The 18,666-nt window shown below is 53.3% G+C and overlaps 7 protein-coding genes across 7 annotated transcripts; all 7 read right to left on the bottom strand.

Annotated features, from left to right (window-relative positions):
• Positions 1-2,327: 2,327 nt before the first annotated feature.
• Positions 2,328-2,531, bottom strand: J4E78_000095 (uncharacterized protein; the record flags this gene model as incomplete). Its single annotated transcript, XM_049360761.1, has 1 exon — positions 2,328-2,531. The coding sequence occupies one exon, from the start codon at positions 2,529-2,531 to the stop codon at positions 2,328-2,330; it is 204 nt and encodes a 67-aa protein (XP_049226044.1).
• Positions 2,532-4,162: 1,631 nt separating this feature from the next.
• On the bottom strand, positions 4,163-5,499 carry J4E78_000096 (uncharacterized protein; the record flags this gene model as incomplete). The annotated part of the gene is made up of 3 exons (XM_049360762.1): positions 4,163-4,650; positions 4,705-5,351; positions 5,402-5,499. 3 exons carry the CDS (start codon positions 5,497-5,499, stop codon positions 4,163-4,165), a joined length of 1,233 nt encoding a protein of 410 aa, XP_049226045.1.
• Positions 5,500-7,421: 1,922 nt separating this feature from the next.
• Positions 7,422-9,199, bottom strand: J4E78_000097 (uncharacterized protein; the record flags this gene model as incomplete). The annotated part of the gene is made up of 2 exons (XM_049360763.1): positions 7,422-8,335; positions 8,383-9,199. 2 exons carry the CDS (start codon positions 9,197-9,199, stop codon positions 7,422-7,424), a joined length of 1,731 nt encoding a protein of 576 aa, XP_049226046.1.
• Positions 9,200-11,075: 1,876 nt separating this feature from the next.
• ERG1 (Squalene epoxidase) lies at positions 11,076-11,798 on the bottom strand (the record flags this gene model as incomplete). The annotated part of the gene is made up of 2 exons (XM_049360764.1): positions 11,076-11,170; positions 11,243-11,798. The coding sequence occupies 2 exons, from the start codon at positions 11,796-11,798 to the stop codon at positions 11,076-11,078; spliced, it is 651 nt and encodes a 216-aa protein (XP_049226047.1).
• A 716-nt stretch (positions 11,799-12,514) lies between these two features.
• On the bottom strand, positions 12,515-13,903 carry J4E78_000099 (uncharacterized protein; the record flags this gene model as incomplete). The annotated part of the gene is made up of 1 exon (XM_049360765.1): positions 12,515-13,903. The coding sequence occupies one exon, from the start codon at positions 13,901-13,903 to the stop codon at positions 12,515-12,517; it is 1,389 nt and encodes a 462-aa protein (XP_049226048.1).
• Positions 13,904-14,921: 1,018 nt separating this feature from the next.
• Positions 14,922-15,806, bottom strand: J4E78_000100 (uncharacterized protein; the record flags this gene model as incomplete). The annotated part of the gene is made up of 2 exons (XM_049360766.1): positions 14,922-15,357; positions 15,403-15,806. 2 exons carry the CDS (start codon positions 15,804-15,806, stop codon positions 14,922-14,924), a joined length of 840 nt encoding a protein of 279 aa, XP_049226049.1.
• Positions 15,807-17,501: 1,695 nt separating this feature from the next.
• IDI1 (isopentenyl-diphosphate delta-isomerase idi1) lies at positions 17,502-18,406 on the bottom strand (the record flags this gene model as incomplete). Its single annotated transcript, XM_049360767.1, has 3 exons — positions 17,502-17,734; positions 17,790-18,128; positions 18,181-18,406. 3 exons carry the CDS (start codon positions 18,404-18,406, stop codon positions 17,502-17,504), a joined length of 798 nt encoding a protein of 265 aa, XP_049226050.1.
• Positions 18,407-18,666: the final 260 nt, after the last annotated feature.

Genomic DNA, 18,666 nt, shown 5'->3' on the forward strand with positions numbered 1-18,666 from the left:
ACATCCTCTGAAGATCCAATGGCACAAGAAAAGTCCTCGATAATCAATGCAAAGCTATGGGGTGTGACCTCGCGGCTTCTTTGTCGAGCGTCGGAAGTACAGCTCACACAGCGAATTCGTCGTCGCAACGGACAAGACCGAGAAGCGAATGCTTCAAATCCTTAGGGAACTGGAAAGATTCCAGTTAGCTAATATAATTCCCTTTGGCTATCAACAATGCATCCAACGCACCGACTTGGAATGCTTCCCTGATGACTGCCTCCAGCGCATACGTAGGGTCTCCGGGAAGGCGACACCCATATGCCCTTTCCAAGTGCGAGAGAAGAAGCGATCCACGCGACTCTCTTACTCTGTGTCCGTACTAAGTTTGATCTACAGATCTACGGCTATGGGAAACCAAGCTTCGTCAGCACTCGGTCTTGTACGCCCAACTACAGTCGCCCAGCCGACACCATTACAGCTCACCGGGCAGATCAGTAAAAGAACGCACCGTTGTTCGAATAAAGATCACAGTACGGAGTCGGCACGACGATCGCGCACTGTTTCTAGGAGTGTCCCTGTCGATCTTCAGAAACACAGCTTGCTTAGCATTCCACCGGAGTTGCGCAACTGCATTTACGCCCATCTGCTGAACCCCCGAGACTGCATCGTACTATCTCCTATGATACATACGAAAATTACGGGCATTGCATTACTGAGAACATGCACGCAACTTCACGACGAAGCTGCTAGCTTCTTCTACGCAAAGAATTCGTTCCAGTGTTACATTCGTAAAAGCGTCATAGCACAGTCAGTATCGACAGCGAGTATCCAATTACCTCACATTACGTCTTCTATATCACCCAGATTCTTCCGCGACCCACTAGCCATGCAAGGCGGTATCTTCTTTCCCGCGCCGCGGTACCATCAGTATCTCACACAACTAACCATCTACTTCAAGGTATCCATACGCGACCTGGCTTTCCCAGACCCGGAAAAGGGCGATTGGGGAGACGCACCTCGGGCAGACCTGGACATGAATCAGTACATTCGCCGACCTTGCGACAATACCGCCATCACATCCGCAGATATGGGAAAGAAACAACAGGCGATTCAACACGAAGTGTTTCGTGTGTATCAGGAGATGAAAGGCCTCTGGAGAGACAAGGAAGGTGTATGGGTAGGTAGAGTCACGATGCCAGCAAGGTCCACGACAACGGATGATTTGGAGTTTTGGATTGAGCTTACGGCTGATGAACACGTCACTCACGAATGATAAACATGGGGAGTGGAGACGAACACAGGGAGATGATCTGTCATGTGACTATGCATGCACCTCATACCAGAAAGATTCTGAACGGGCCTAGAGCATACATCGACACCAGGTCACCTATCTTGTAGGTTTTCATGTTAATGTAGGCTGCAGGACTGTTCAGTTTTTTCCTTGGTTAACGTGTATGGAAGCGCTGGTGGCCGTGTAAAAGGAAGCACTTGTTCTTCCAAGTTGTCTTAGTTCAGCCAAAAGCTCGTTCTGGATGAGTGCACTACTTGTTTTCAACCTACGTTGATTGCAGGTTTTGTGAACATCCCCCAGGGTACATTAAAACCTCATTGAGAATGGTGTAGAAAGGTGTCCTTGGATGCTGTCAACGTATTGTCATCTGCTGGCTCGGCACCACCACTACTCTTCCCCGTCATCGTGATGCACATAATACACGACACGTCTCACATGCACACCGGAAATAACAGTTATGCAAGAAGCAGATTATCATTTCTACTTGCTTTTACTGTCCCAAAGTCAATGCATGCAGAGCATACGCACGCACACCGCAATTCACAATTCACAACCTCATGCAGCATAGAAAAGATCAAGTGACCAAAAGTACCACAAAAAAATTAGTTAATAGACATTAAGTAACCTAGACTACCGATCGATCCATCCCAATCCCCACGCCAAGCCAACGCGTGCCTGCCTGCCCTATCCATCTCCGATCGGCACCTCCCCAAGCTTCCTTCCAACTCCAGCCAAGCCAAAGATCCTCTCCTTGCTTGCCGTTTTCCCCACACGCCAACTCCACGCAATGTGAAAGTTTTCTCCGGTGGCATCTCGGCACCAACGGCACCGACTGTCGTCATTTCGGAAGAAAGGTTGCGATTGCAGTGAGGGTATAGGGGAGCGATGATGTCAGTCCTCCCTGAGTTTGACTCGTGGGGGACTCGAGGCTGCGACTAGGCTGCTTGGCAACGACGTCCGCTGCTAGCTAGTTCCGCCTTGCTGGACTGCAGACCAGTGCAAGGCTTGCCGTCATTTCTTCGTCTTTCGTGCGTCGCCTTGATGTATGAGTTTATTACTCGTCGGTGTCGTCGACGCTCTCCATGCTTGGCGATGGTGACGAGTCGCGGACGTATCGTGAAGAGAGGGTTGGGCTCGCGATGGGCTGTTGGGCAATGGAGATTTGGCCCTCGGCTTCGACGTCCTCGATGGGAATCCTGAGCATCTGTCCGCCAACGAGGTTGGGGACGTAGACGTATTGGGTTGCGGGTGAAGACATGGTTGTTGGTAGGATAGGTTGCATACGACGTTGTATGATGGTAGTGGTGGAGTAGTGTCTGATAGACTAATGTAGACGGTAATGTGAAGTTATTGGTATCTGGGGGTCTGATACAGGAAATCTGCGATGTTGTGTTTGTCCCTTCATGTGGGGATACCACCTGCCTATATACTGTCGCAGATTCCCACGGCTCACCTGAGAATGCCATTGCTCATGCGGCATCCCAAACCCCAACTCCACCCATGCACCCACCCAGGCCACCAACCCAAAACCCTATCCCCGGCACCCAAGCATCGCATGGCCCACCCGTCACTCCCGCAGCCAATCATAGCACGCTATCACACAAGGGTGCCTTAACGCCAGCTCCGCCGTGTCAGCCCAAGGCGCTGATTCGGCCTGCGATATGCGCAACGCGTGGCAAGTCTCCCCGAGCAGCTTACCATGCCGCTCCGTTGTGTCCGACGAGCGGCGATAAGTGGTCGATACGTGCGTCGACAAGGAAGCCCCGCACCAATTTCCTCTCCGCCAGCCGGCCAAGCAGCGCGTAGGCGGCGCTACTAGTAGTTAGCCAGACGAAGTCGCCTTGCCCGCGGGGTCTAGACCATGCGATGGTTATCGTTGTGTAATTCTAGGCAGGCGCATGATGCATGGTGTTGAAGTGGAGGGTGATAAGGAATTAGGTATTGTGAGGGACGCTGAGTTTCGGAAGATCGGCGTTTACAGATCTCGCGATTATTCACTTTTTTAAGTTTGAGAATTATGTCCGGCCGGTGACTAAGGTCGCGTTCGGGACTTGTATAGCACCGACAGTGCAGTATTGACCGAGTGCTTCCACATTCGATGTTTGCAGCGATCGTAAACATGCGGACGACCATGGTGTGTGCACGGTTTGCGATGACGGCTGGTGGTGTTTTCCCGTTGAACGCCTCGGCTGGGCAATCCCTGGGCGCTTCCGAGAATGCAGCCGAGACCTTCTGTATGGTTCTGTGCAGTTCTGTTGAACCGTGGCACTCGGCTAGAACGACTCACCACACATTTTGCCTCTGGGAAGAGACCATCAGCGTTGGACAAAGTAGTTCACGATAACGAGTGTGCACTAAGCAAATGCACGACTTGGCAGTCCTCCGAGGGGGTGGAACTTGGTATCAACTCTGGTTCCGCAGGCTCTGATGACTCTGGAGCGTTCGGGCGAGGGCACAATAGCTTTGTAATGAAACGTCACTCCTGTGGAGGAGGGCTATCCACTGTCGCAGCAGCTATGAGGGCGGGAATCCTTGGATCCAAGCAATCCCGCTCGACTCCAACTGTCCAATACGAGGTCACATGGTAAGTGCACCAAGCCTACTAGACGAAGCCAGAACGCGCCAACGCACCCCAGATGCCGAACGGCCTGGATTATCCAGTCCCCATGGTCCACATAGTCAGCGGCGTAAAAAGTATAGCTTGTGCACCTCGTGTTGTGAGCCCCGATCTCGTGAAGCTTGTAAAGCCCGATTTCATAGACAGCTGGATCAATTCACGCTTGCAGAACAGTTCGCAATTCGAAAGGGTATCATGCTATATTACAACGCTCCAATAACCTTACGCCACGCTCAATGAACACCATTGAATCCAGCATTCAACATTAAACATTAAGGCCTGATCTTGCCAGCCTCTGGGTTTCCCCTGTTGTCCTGCCAACCCCATGCCAACCTCTCCATGGTCTTGTCCTCATCCTTTCCTGGCCACAAGACTTGTCCAAGGTACACGGCACGAATGCAGAAGGCTGCCACGACAAACCACATGATGACCAATAGAATAGTCAATGCGCTCGCGACACCGTTGATAGCTTCGCTGTTTAGCACTTTTCCTGCTTGTATCGTTGCAAGCGTGAGTCCTGCATTCGGGAAAATGAATGCCCACCAGTTTAGCGAGAACGACATCCTACGTGATCCCACTATGACGGCGATCGTTGTTATGATGAAGAACCAGTACGCGAACAGTATGATAAAGAGACCTGACATGATGCCAATGATTCGTACGATTTCGCCGTCTGGGACTACGGTATTCGTGAAGTAGTTTTCGGCAACGAGCGACGGCGCTTGATTTGCAAGGGAGAGGAGTCCGGCAGCAGTGTAACCTATTGCTGTTAGAATCTTCCAAGGGAGCATTCATCTATCGGGTATGGACTTACCTGCTGGACCAACGGAAACATACATTCCTGGTCGCGTGGTAGGAGAGGGTAGAGAACTCGTCATCAGGCGCTGCATGTAGAGCCCATACAGCAGGAAGGAGACGACCCACGCGAGCCCCTGAAAGAATATCGCCCCGATGAATATCTTCCAGCTGGGATTTTCAGGTTGGGCAGGAAGTATAGTGCCAGCCAGCGTGCCTACAACCAGCAAAGGGTATATTGGGAAGATCCAAGCCGGAACGGCATCGCCAACGTTGAGGCGCTCGAGACGGAAGAAGAGGGAGTACTGGATGATGCCAACGAGGAAGGCTGCGGCACAGTACATCCAGTAGGTGATCTCAAGCGCTTTGGTGAGCCATGACCCGGTCGATGGGTTGCCGTAGATGTACGTGCAGTTGAGTATCAGGGCGACGGAGACCCAGTACGTGCCGAAGAAAAGGCCCTCGACTGGATGATGTAGCGATCCGAGGAGCTTCCGAGGGACGAGTAAGAACCGCGCGAACATGCATAGGTTGAAGATGGCGAAGAGTACGAGGTCGAAGATGAAGACGACCTTTCCGATGGTCTGTAGGCCAGTGAATTTGTTCGGGGTGTTCCCGAGAACGACAGCTAGCGCTCCTGTCGACATGGTGCATGCGAACCATGGCCTGCGGTATTGTAAGTTTGTTATCCGAATGCTCTCGGCGCGTCGACATACCATGTGAAATGTACAATGCGATCGCGCAGCCCGACTTCCGCTGGTGGCTTCTCATCCTCGCTCTCGTACGTCGTGTGGGTTCTATCGCGGAATCGCATTTTGGTGATAGCTGAAGGACGCGACTAGGTGTTGACAATGCTGGGGGCCCTGCTTCGGGTAGTCATTCCAGGATTCGTGCCATGACACCTTCTTCCCAAACATTGCGGAAAGAGTGCCGGACGCATTTCGTCATACAGGTAATTAGTGGCGATCCTGGCATCTACGCGCCTAATGAGAGAACGACGGGCGGCCCCGTAGTTAGATCTCGGGAATTCGGCACGCAAGCGTCAAGCAGAAAATGTGAGGTTGAGGCTGGGCGCACAGATAGCCGTGACGTCATGGGTTCTTGTGACCGGCCTCGGCGCAGCGACTACGCGTATCTATGCCAGTTCTTGCTCAGTGTGAAAAGATTTGAAGGGGACGATGTGAATCGGATGCCTCACGAAGATCGAGACGTGGAAGTCTCAAAGCCTGCAGATGCCATGTGATGGTGACTTTACTGGGGGTGGCGCGGCACGATCGCCCGTCTTTATTATCCTGTGGGAAATTCGATGAACAAACCATGGCATCGCGATTCCCATGTCTATTGTCTCACTTCCACACCGGTCAACACCAAGAGCCGAGAGTTATACGATCTTACCGCCGAGTAAAGTCATGTCGTAGTACAAGGTGGTCTTCCAAACTTGAGTAGCTAGAATTATCACCAATTCTCCTTGAACTGCTTCTAGTGAAATAGAGCAAGACGCGCATCATTCAATTCAAATAGCCTGCATTTTCACTTTTACCGCTGATGGGTAACCCGCCACAGCAAACTCATTGGAGTACATCGCCCATGACATAGACGCTCTAAGGCGCAATGCGTTGTGCGAGACTTGGTCGTGTGTCCACGTACAAGGCTGATAGCGCCAACGTCAAAGGAAGTAGTACTCAAAGCACATACAGATGTTAGAGATACATTCCGCCTATCACTTTACACGAGAGATGTTCTAGATAAGCCTGAGGCCTACGTTAGAACAACAATATGCAGGTAGAAAGACGTAGCGTCGATGTAGGCTGTAGAGTATTAACTACCTAGGTATTGAGCAATTCCCTTGAAGAAGAGGATACCAGCACGACAAAAGCTGCCCTCGAATACGACACTTGCTAACGATACATGGCGTGGGTTTCGCGCGCATTCAGATATTAATCCACGTCTCTGCAGTCCTTTGACCAAACAGCAGCGACATAGGTACCTCTACACGTCTTTCTTTCACACCAAACCACCTATAAATACACCACCCATGACAGTCCCGAGACTATGCAGGTACCTTGGCCTGCATAAAACAAAGCTTTTGTACTCTGCCTCTGGCAATCCCTTGCCCCGAGCTTACCGAGAAAAAGTCAAAACGCAGGGCGTCCCACGATGTTCGCCACCAACGCCGCGCGCCAGAAGCGGGCGCGGCAACGGTACCTGCTGCAACCTCCGATCCCGACCCCGCGGTAAGACTGGAAGCCTGAAAAGCTTAGTTAACTCCATCTCCACTTGCGTCTCACGACGATCTCACACGAGGTGTTGCAATACAAGCACGACTTATTTGTTTGTTCGAAGCTGTAAGCCCATTTTGAACGGAACAATGATCATGAAAGGGTATCAGGTATGAGATTGCAGTTCTAGAAATCTAGAATCTAGCTATCAGGGTACAGCGTGTGCTGGCTTTGATGCAATAGAAACCGTGTATATACACTCCAGGCGCCGTCATCGCGCCCATATATCCTGTTTCAAAAAGAAAGAAAAAAGTCTGTGTCGCGTGTCATTAATGATCCCCGTCCGCATGATCGATTAATCCAAATCCCAGAGGAAGCAATGAGGCGGAGTATCCTGACCATGAATGATGCGGATGAAAAGCCTGCTATCGCAAGAAGAACGCCGTCATAATGCATATGCAATTCCATGATGCTTGGGTTGATTGACAAAGGAAAATATGGCTCGCTACACCTGCCATTACGCGGCGATGAATGCCGCCATCATGGCCAACACACCACTTATTATGGCGTAGTTGGCCCCGCCGGTCGGAGTCGAAGCGGCATTACTCTTCTTCGCCTGCGTGCCGTCTGGTTTGAGGACGGCGTTGGTGCCAATCTGGGAGCCAATGTTTGCTACTGCAGCTTGGCTGTCGCGGACGGGAACAGAGATCCTGCCGTTGCCGTCGGCTTTGGTGGTTGTGACAGTGTTGTCAGTGACTGAGGACGCGCCGGTAATGTCGTCGTACTTCATGCCGTTCCATGTGATGTCTGTCTGCGACTCTGCGCCAGGGCCCGTGAGGTAAGAGATAAAGACATCCTTGTTAGCGTGTGCAGAGCCTAGGTTAAGGTTGAACGTGAAGCTGCCCTTGTCGGATGAAGACGCATTGGCTTGTTTAGCGTTGATCATAGTGATGGACTGCAGATGGTCGTTTGCGTAGGCGGCGTACGCACGGATGCGACCGTCGTACGCAGCGCCTACGTTGCTTGTAGAAAGAGCTGCAATCTGCGTGGTTCCGTTGCCGTTGCCGACAATCTGTGCGACGGCGGCATGGGCGTAGTACTGCGGTCGTACGAACGAGGTTTCACGACCGTACATGGGGATGGGCTGCCAGGCACTGGCGTTGGAGTTGTCGGTCATGTGCATCTGGACCGAGGAGATACCAATGGAGGCTGCGTAGAGGAAGAAGTTGAGCGTCCAAAGGGAAGCACCGAGGGTATCACTGACGCCGGGCATGCCTATTGGCCCAACGGAGCTCATCTCGCGCAGCACGTAGGGGTGGTCTGTCTTGAGGGCGATTCCGACCTGCTTCTCCCAGTACTTGAATTGCGTGTTGGTGGCATCGAGGTCCATGAGGTCGTCGAGGGTGAGGGGGGTGGGGGTCACTCCGATGACTGCAGCATGTTAGTATAGCATGTTGATTAGGGAGACGGGGACATACAATAAAAGTAGTCGTGCTGGTTCCAGGTGGCCAGGAAGTTATCGCCGTTCCTACCCTCCATGATGCCATCGTCAACGAGTTGCGCAATCTCGAAGGTGGTCCCAATGGTGGAGGCGGTCGCAGGAGACTCAAAGAAGGATGACGGCAGGTTGGCAGCCTTGAGCACGCGCTCGTAGACGACCTCGGCGCGGTCCAGCCATTGGGAAGTGTATGTCTTCCCGTCCCAGGGCGCAGAGCGGAACGAGTTCTGGAGCCACAGGTCGGGCTCGTTGCCAATCTCGAACGAGTAGAGTTTGACGTTCTTCATGCCGTCGACGGCGGCTTGCGCCAGTGCGGTGATCTTGTCCTCGTAGTCGTCGTCCATGTAGGCCATGTTGAGTCCGAAGGTGACGGGCGTGTCCTTGGGAAAGCGCTCGAGCGCGGCGAAGTAGTTGGGTCCAATGATCATCGAGTCGGCCGCAATGGCACCCTGTGCCGTCGAGTCCGGGTTCGAGGTCCAGCCATAGTTTGTGTTGCTCGACTCAAAGACCATGTAGTCCTGCGTGTTTCCTCCCAGGCGAATGTGCGGCGGCGCGCCCGAGTAGTCCGCGAGGTTCTGGAGCAGCTTGACGGTGAATTGGTTGGGCTCTTCCTTGCCGGTGAAGGAAAAGAGGTTCGAGGGCTCGATGCCGAAGCCGGCATACGAGGGGTCGAGGTAGTCGGAGGCGCCATCGGGCGGGCTGTTCCCTAGCGATATGGAGATGGACTGGGCGAGGGCAAGGCGCACGGCGGGTAGCGAGAGTAGGGCTAGGCTGCGGGCAGATAACGAGGGCAACATGGCGGCAGAGGGGAGCCCGAGCGGAGCAAGCGAATGCAAAGAGTAAAGAAACAGCGGAAAGTAAAGTCAACTAGCAATCAGGAAAAGCGAGCGCAGGGGAGGTTATCACAGGAAACGAAAGCGAGGACATGCAGGACATGCAGCCAGGGTCGATGATGAGTGGACGGCGGCGGCAGCGTGTCAACGCTTTCAGACATGCGTCACTAACTGGGCCAAAAGTGGCGCCGGCCCGAGCGACACCAGAGGACGCGCCAGACCACCAGACTCAACAACACATGACATCACGAGCCGCCGCCCTCCCGGACGCTGCGACACCAAGCAGCCCCGTCTGAGACGCGCGACCTCAAACGCTGCAGTGGGTCGCCGGTCATGGCTGCTGGCATGGCATCCCACGTTGCTCGCTCGTCCACCCAGCAGCGTTGCGCGTTGTGCTGGGAAAAGAGGATTTACGCGTCAGCTCTTCCGAGCAAGTGTCCGTTTCTAATTGTGGTGGCTGCCTCAGATCTGCACCCACGCCAATCTGAGCGGCTACCGAACCCTTAGCCACGAATGATCCGCCGCAGGAGGCTCAATAAGCCTTGTTTCGCCATGGCTCCGAATCCGCATCATGATCCTTCCCTCGATCCTGTGCCGTCTTACCCTCGAGCCAGGCCTCGTCATGGCCCTCCACCTCGATCAAGGGAAAGACGTGGATCCTCGCGGCAGCTTGACCACCTTGGAGCGCGCGGCACGCCTCCTACGCACTCGACGCCCCGACGCACTGCGTCTGGGTAATCGTATTTCGATAATTGCACCCGTGTTCCGTCCACAGCCACAGCCCAACCCCTGCACCCGTTCGCTGCCTCCATATTGGCCCGTTGAGACGACGGCTCTTCCAAACCGGAATGCTTGATTTATTGCCCAGCCTCTTCCAGCTCTCCACCCCAGCCCCTTCGTCACAGCCGTATGCTTTCACCTACGTCTTCCATCTGTCGCGCTGGAGAAAAGCTTTTCGATAGCACGTGTGCTAGCCCAAAGTTTGACACGACTAGCATCGTCTGCCATCATCTAGCTCTCTGCACCTCCTATAATAGCATCGGGTCTCGAGCAGGTCTACCGGCCAGTCTCGTCCACCGTTGCCTACCACCTCTTGGCTCCAGCCGCCGCATCCCGAAACCCTGTGTTCAAACCTCAGCCCAAACTGACGCCATACTCGATGTACACTTGCAGCTGATAAAACGGATCTCGCGGTCTTTCTCCATGTACATCTATGCCAATCAGGATGCCCACAACACACATGTTGGGGTAGACGTCGCTTGCGACGACGGTCAAAATTCCCCGCGCTGGGCAGTGTCGTTCCACACCCTTGCACACGCAGTACACTACTGGAATACGGCATTCTAGCTGCAACTACCAGATGACCATTATATGCACTCCATGCAGGGAATTCAACTCCGCCCTTCTGATCAAGGAACTTGGTTGCATGATCTGGTCGAAAGTGCCGTAGTTCCGACACGGCATTGATCGGGATGACGTACAGAGAGCACTGACAGTGAAGGAACTACATCGTGAATCAAACCTAGACAGCTATACCTATGTCATATAGCCGCTTGGCTGTGGAGCGTCTAACGTCTGTGCACACTACTACACACTCTCACCTCATGCAAGAAAAAAACAGAACAGGTCTGAAGTCTACATTGACGTTGGGTCACCTACTTCAGATGTTTTCAATCTGATGTAAGCTCCATGGTGTTCGGATTATTCCTTGAATGAGGTGCTTTCGCACAAGCATGCTGACGTGTTCCAACGTCCAAGTAGAATGAGTATGAACAATAACTCAATATTACAAGAAATGTGAACTCTACTACGAACTTTCGTCTGAAAGTTTGCCGTCCTCTCACAACTTGCCCATCATCAAGTTTCCAATCATCTCCCGCCCGGTAACCACGGTAGTCCTCCACAACGTTGGGAAATCCAACGTACTCGAAAAGGCTGTTATCCATCAGTTAGTCTTGAACTGAAGAGTAAACTGAGATCGGAGTAATAAAGGAGAGAGAAACTTACTATCAGCATACCCAAACCCAAGCATAGGCGGGATCCATCCCCTCGCATACTCCAGCGCAAAGCATTCACCCTCCATCTTATACTGCTTCACATCACCCCTAGTAAGATGATGCACACTCCCCTGAGGATACCTCTCCGCCCCATAAACGCCCTTTCCAGGCGCATAAGCCACCTGCTCGCCCTTGAGAATATGGAAGTAGTCATCCGCGGTATGCCGTCCCGTGTGACCCTCCGTTCCAATCGCAGTACCAAAAACAATCAGATACTCAGTAATGGACGCGTGGATAATGTACATGGCGCCCATGGCACCGCCTGCGTTGTTGAAGATCCATTCTTCGTCGAGGTTGATGTGGGGCCCGTGGATTGCGGAGAGGGAAGTGACGATGTGTGAGACCACGGATGCTGTGTCGTTGCCGTGTAGGGCAATGGCTTCTTGGGAGAGGGTGTGCAGGCCGGAAGGCGTGAAGATGTAGAATTTCTCCAGGTGTGAGTCTAGTGTGTACATCAAGGTGGTTAGGACACCGAGGATGGCGCCGAGGGTGAGGAGGAGGCGCATTTTGGCGTTGTTGTCACCTTCTATGGGAACGTATTAACACAAGAAGTAGAAACCGAAGGAGTGACCAGGTCCGATTACGAACCGTTTGTGAAAGGAATGTGTTTGGCTCTTTCGGTTGGCACTCTGCACTTTGCGAGGATCGTGAGGTTTTTCTTCATGATCAAGACGCACGTGCCAGTCGGAATAGGAGAAGTCCGAGACCCCGGATCGCCAGCTCATCTAAGATGGAGGGTGGGCTGTTGTTTGCTGAAAGGCTTCCGTCTTCCGAAACACCCTGGAGGCTACATCGATGTTAGGTCATCTACTTCGCCTGTATTCATCTTAACGTAGTCTGCAGGGCTGTTTTTGTAAAGGGGTATATGAATATTTCTACAAGCAGAAAGCTGTCTACAAATCGATTACCTCCTCTTCCACCCCCATCATTACCCTTTGAAATGATACGAAATGTGCGATAAATGACCATGCCGCGACCTTTTACCATCCCAGACAACGCCCCAGCCCATGCAGAACGTCGTGAATCTCATGCTGTACGCCATTACATAACCAATATACCACAACACCGTGTGTACGAAGAAGGACTATCTTTCGCATTACCACCCCATACAAGAAGAAAACCTGAAGAGGTCTGCAGCCTACATCGACGTTGGGTCACCTACTTCACATGTGTTCATGTTGATGTAGGCTGCAGACCTGTTCAGTTTCTCTTTGTTGACGTGTTACCATCCCCCGATGAAGGTGATGAAGCCATCGACCATGTCAATCCAATCCTGGCCATTGAGCGTACCAGCTTGCCTCTTCTCCCACAGCACATTCACCATCCTGCCCAAACGAAGTCTCGCCTGCTCTCCCGCCTCACTGGTGCCATCGTTCCTAACGAGCTGCACTTTTCCCCCAGCAAACTTCTCACTGAGATCGATCTTGAAGCTCGCGTCGCCGTCTGGCGGGCAGTAGAAGTCCTCCTGCGATGCTGGCGCAGGCCCGATAACACCTGGAGCGAGCTGCACAAGATGCCCGTGAATGAGCATGCTTTGTGTGTGGCTCCGTCTCGGCTTGAACAGCGCGCCGCGTACTGAAAAGCTAACGAGCCGTAAGAGCCCTGCGCCATCGCCTAGCCGAATGATCCAGTCTCGGAAGGCTTCGTACATCATCTTGAACTCGACCTTTATGACCCAGAGGTTGTAGCTGTAGAAGATGGCGAGCGCTTCGGAGCGGACGAGACGCGACACAGAAGCGAGGGCGTGCTGCATTTGGCCGTCAAAGGTAGAAATGCAGTATACGAGGGGCTTATCGATGACGAGGTTCTCGCAGTTTCGGTAGATTTGGTGACGGATCTCGGGCGGGAGGGTGACGAAGGTGAGCGGGTCGTGGGTCGTGTCTTCGGCTGGGTTCGTGTGTGTTTCTTGGACAGACGTAACCTGGACATCTTCCATGTGAACAATCTCAGCCTCCTCTTTGTGAGAGGCAATATGTGCGGCCCAATCCTTCTGTACGTCGTTGGACCCATCGAGTTGGACACGGTTCAGGCTGTGATTTCTGGAGTGGGAGGGCGAGAGCGCGTAGTCGTCCATGTGCTCATCGTCGTCGGGCCGTTCTTCTGCATACAGTTGCAACCCTTCCAAGCGTGTAGCATCGGGCAGGCTCGACACGCCATAGGGCTGCGAGTGCTCAGGCGTCGATGGGAACGAGGTAGCCTGACTCTCGACGCCGTGGCAGTAGTCATGGTCGCTCCCGTCGCCCAGGAGATCCGTATCATCCGAATCCGTGTCTGTGTCGGAGCCGATGTCTATGTCCACGTTGAGTCTGTATCTCGGGATCTTGGGCGGCAGCTGATGCGTGGGCGAGCTGGGCGAGGGCAGCTGGGTTGCGGATCGTTTGCTTGATGTGCGTACGATAGTGCCCTTCTGGGCCATGTTCCTCCCTCTCCGCTGGGCGGCCGCGCTGGCCTCGCTGTTTGAACTCAGCTCCGGCGCGCCGTCACAGTAGCCGCACGGGGGCGTTTGCACGCTAGTATCCAGAGGCTGCAGTTTGGGAGAGCGCGCTTTCATGGCTTCGGCATCGTCGGGGGGCGTCTGGCCCGTGACCGAGTATCGGCGCTGGGTAACCATGGTATATGGCGGTATATGGGCGGGAGCGGGAATGCGAAGGGGGGAACTTGGTGCGAGGGCGAGGGAGTACGTGGTGGTGGGTGGCAGGCTCCAGCAAAACACCTGCGCGCGGATGTGCTGGCAGGCTGCACGATGACCGTCTGCAGGCCCTCGACGCGTGCAATGGGCAATGGGCGAGGCTTGCGGGGTGCGTTGAGTAGCGCTGCGGATGCGGCCGAGTGGACTGAGAAGCGGATTCGCGAGTGGGCCGACACCACTTTTTTATCGATTACGCTGCTGAGATGAAGCTAGAGGGCAGTCGCTAGATCAATCACTACGAACAGGTGCGCGAGAAGACAGAGCTATAGAGTCGGCCTCAGCGGATCATCAGGAGATGAAGGGCGTAGCATGTTTGGCAACTGGGCAACAATGCCGCGTTTCATGACACCGCAATTTGTCGTCAATGCTGCACTGCCCACCCGACGATTATCATGCTCCACCCCAATCTCTCGTCTAACCAATATTCCATATCCCGCAATACTGAAGAACCATGGGTTACGAATCTGGCTTATCACGATATTGCGATCCACACTCCATGGCGTCATGTCAGCGCATCCTATTTTCACGGCCTGTTGGGTAGGTGAAACGAGTTTTGCTTATGTTGGAACTATCACTGCGTCTCTCTAGCCTGAGCTTATTTCGGAAGAGCTTCAGCTCAAGGATTCTGATTCCACTTCTGATACGATGCGTTGGCAGCTAAATACGTTTTGATCACTCATCACTCTTCGGAAAATCATAGTTGAAGTTGCGGAATACGTTTGGATCACTTGTCGCTCTTCAGAAGATCATGATTGCAGTTGCGGATTACAGCCTTAAATTCCAGACAGAATGAGCGAATAAACTCAACAACTACAGCCTACGTCTCTCCTAAACACGATCCTGTTGAAGGATATCGCAAAATCTCACTACACAAGAACTCGTTTTTCCACGCGACACGCATGTTGAAATGGTGTTATGCCCTCAGTGCCCTGTCAGTGTCCTACAAGCCCCTCTTCTTCTCCATGCTCTGCATGGGTTCCCTGACCATGATGTCCAGCGGGATATTTCTTCCACCCTTCTGAAGGTTGATCTGCCTCGTCTCTTCGAAGCCGAACTTTCTGTAAATCGGAGGGTTCGTGGCGTTACTCGACTCCAAGTAGCATGGCCTGCCTTCGCGGTCCGCAAGCTTCGTTACATGCTCAATGAGTTTACGAGCGTGACCTTTACCACGGCCACTGGGCCTAGTGCCTAGGTAAACAAGGTACCAGGCGTCATGCTCTCGCTCACCAAGCGTGGTGTGCATGGTATCGTGAAGGAGGGGCATGAATTCGTCGAAGAAGCGCCGTTTCCCTTCGGCGGAGAGGCGGTAGTTGAGGCGCCACATGCCAGAGCGGAATATGGTCAGATAATCGTCCATGTTCTGACCGGGTGGCATCCTAGATGCGTGAGCTCACGAAGCCTTCGTGATCTTCAAGACTTACCATAGGGCAACTGCTTCAAAGTCGCCTACCGTAGTCACTAGTCCCTTGAGGATGTGAGCATAGGTTATGTACTCGAGAATCTCAACATGTAGCGCCCACTTTTGCTCCGCAGTCCAGTGCGCACGATCGGGCACGTCTACGAAGTACCTCGCAACATCGTCCTGACCGAAGGCTTCCGCCAGACACTCAGCAGCCTGTTTGTACTCCGCAGCCGTAACGACGCGAACGCCGTCGGTGAGCGGAGGCAGAACAGTAGCGCCAGCAGAAGTTGGCTTCGACTTCAAGATCCTGAAGCTAGCCGGTACTTCATTGACCCTGATGTTAGCCGACTTCAAGGTTGAAGACTTCGTGTCCACTGTGTAATTACAGCTGACTGGCGCAACAGAGGATAATGTTTTCGCCATGATTGTGGTTTCGACTGTAAACCTCTACTAGTATTCAGATGGGATCTGCCGCTTCGTTTGATTATAGGGACAGTCGTGGGATTCGCCAGCGTGAGGTGTTCCCCGCAGGGCTTGAACGGGATTCGGCGTGGGTGAGACGTTAGTCACTTGAACTGTGGGATATCTAGACGACGACCTTGAGTTCAAACAACACTACTAAATTGTGATTAGTCTAGTCTGGTTGCTACAATGGGTCGTCGTGGGCTGAGCAGGAGCCGTGACCGTCGATTGCCTGCTACATTGGTATACCTTTTCTGAGCTTGTTGGTCGGTGTTTACGTTTTAGCCGGACGATTTAGATCTCCTGTATGGACTCTAGAGAGCTGCGATCTCGAGACGGTATCGACTCGAGAAGGGTAACGTAAAGAAGTGAAGGCTTGACGTAGATCAACCGACATCAATGTGTGAGGCTGCAGAGGTCCTTTTTGAGTACACGCTTGACAGATACGTCGTAGGGTGTGAGTCCGATGAGGTAGTCTTGCGTCGATGGTATGCGCCTGTGACTATCGATGTACCAACCTTTGCGTGTCTTGCGTAGATAGTATGCGCCTGGGCCGTCGATGTGCCAATCTTTGTGTGTGTGGACTGGTGGCAGTTGATGTATGGCTGCTTAGAGTTTGGGCTTTGCTTTTTGACTCGCTGGCAGCTTTGTCACAAGACCAGTGACAGCACTGCAGTACGATGCTTGGCTGATGTCGAGCGGCAGCAGCTGCGTATCGTGAAGGATTGCACAGCTCGGCTGCAGTAAGATGCGTATGCCGTGGGGGCACAGTGGCTAGTAAGCTGATGTAGTATGGGACGAGGATTGACAAGCTGTGGGTGTCTGTGACGGAGATGAAGATGGGAAGTCTGGACTTTGATATACCTCACCTACCCGGCTTGATCGGCGTACCAAGCGCCGCCGGGTGGAGGTACAGGTCATGCTTCACATAGCCCAATGCGGGAGCTATCCTCGGACTAACCGCTTAGCCCGTTAAGCATACGAGTTTCGTTATCATTCGCCCTGTGACCTTGAACTTGGTGTCGGGCCGAAGCGGCTCAACGAAGATGTTGCTTTGTTGCTTGCTTGCCAATCGTTTGACGACACAAGTCACAGCTTGTTTGCGAGTCGCTTGTAGCGAGGATACGTACGTAGCGATAGAGTAGCGCGGTGACATAGGGCGCCTGGGAAGAGGTTGTGGGGTAAACAGGAAGGGTTGAGCTGCACACCTCGGCTGGACCTCCTCACAACGGATAAGCGCAGAAGTGAGACCACCATTAAGGCTACTCTCTCTGACAGCTAATGATAAAGCAAACATCCGGAACTCTTCCGCTATACTGTTATCTGCGTTTTGGCTTGGTTCTACTCGTCAATCAGCTGGAGAATAGCATACGGCGGGGTCAGCATGGATCAACTGTCACGCACTGTCATGGGGACGCAACGATAGGAGAGCAGCGCGCCTTGATGTCCACACGATAAAGCCGTGACGACTCATGAGCGTGGGGAATAATGCAATGGTCAATGACTGGATTATATGGCAGTGGTGGTATCTAAAAGGCCGGGCCTGCATGCACGTACCGCCTCACTTTCGGAAATGGGGGCAGGTCTCGGCCAAGCATCTGGGGATCGGTACGCCCGAATAGCGGCGGGGGATTGATGACAGCTACTTCGCATGCCTCACATGCGCCGGATCTCTGTCTCGCCCATGTACTTCTCCAGGCCAGAGTCGAGATGGTCCCACCACTCGAACAGCATGCTTTCGCAGATGAGCTTGAACCACGGTGTGAACTTGAGCGACTTGTCCTGGAACATGGTCTTGAGATCCTCCTGAGACACCCATCTGGAGTCGCGCGCCTCGTTCGGGTTGACATTTAGGTCGACATCGGCTTTCATAAACAGAATGTAGTCAACTAGTATATGGTAAGCATTCGTCCCGTACGCCGATGGCCCAGTGGTTCAACTTACTCTCATGCTCGCCCCAGGTGCCATCGCTGGGCGACTTGTAGTGTATCCGTGTAAGGAATTTGAAGTCGTCAATGGGCACCTGTTCGGCCTTGATGCCCAGTTCGTGGTTGAGCTTGCGCACTGCTGCGCGACGCACACCCTGGACAGATTCCTCTAGTCCTACGCCAGTCTCTCCGGGTATGCCCAGCGGGTGCGAACAGCAGGTGTTTGTCCACATGTCCGGGAATGTGATCTTCTCGGTCGCGCGCTGCTGCAGAAGGAGGCGGTTCTGGGAGTCAAAGAGGAAGACGGAAAATGCGCGGTGGAGGAGTCCACGATCAATGTTCTCCATCAAATGGCCTGGGGCTTGTCAGTCGCCATCCATCGACGAGTCGCGAGCGGAGCCGCGTACAGAGTTTCTTGGTCGCACTGCCGATTGGAATATCGTTGTTGTCCAGGACGATGCACACCTCGTCCATCAGCCGTATCTGCTCCTCGTCGTAGCCTTGCAGCGCACTGTCGCTCGTGGCCGAGTTGTGCGATCCCCCGATGAGTGCCGTGTTGACTTCGGGGAAGAGGCGCAGGACGTTCTCCGCCGTGATCTCAGGCTGCTGAGTAACAGTCTCGATAGTGGCCATGGTTGCGAATCGTGACAAGAGCGTAGGGAGAGCAATTGAGGCTTCTGGATTAAGTCCTGACCTCGGGGTATTTTGGAGGGGGCGGTCGGGACGATGAAGAAAGCGTGCACGCGCCCATTCATGCAGGGTCTCCACCTCCGCGGCGGTCTGGGTCAAATGGCAGGCATGTGGCAAACGGCAACGCGCCAAATTGACAAGGCTAGAGAAGATACTTTTGGCTTACAAGCGCTTTTGATTCGTTGTCTATCATTTGACAGTGC

The sequence above is a fragment of the Alternaria triticimaculans genome (genome assembly GCF_023758025.1).
Source record: "Alternaria triticimaculans strain BMP 0046 chromosome Unknown scaffold_1, whole genome shotgun sequence".
Classification (NCBI taxonomy): Eukaryota; Fungi; Ascomycota; class Dothideomycetes; order Pleosporales; family Pleosporaceae; genus Alternaria; species Alternaria triticimaculans.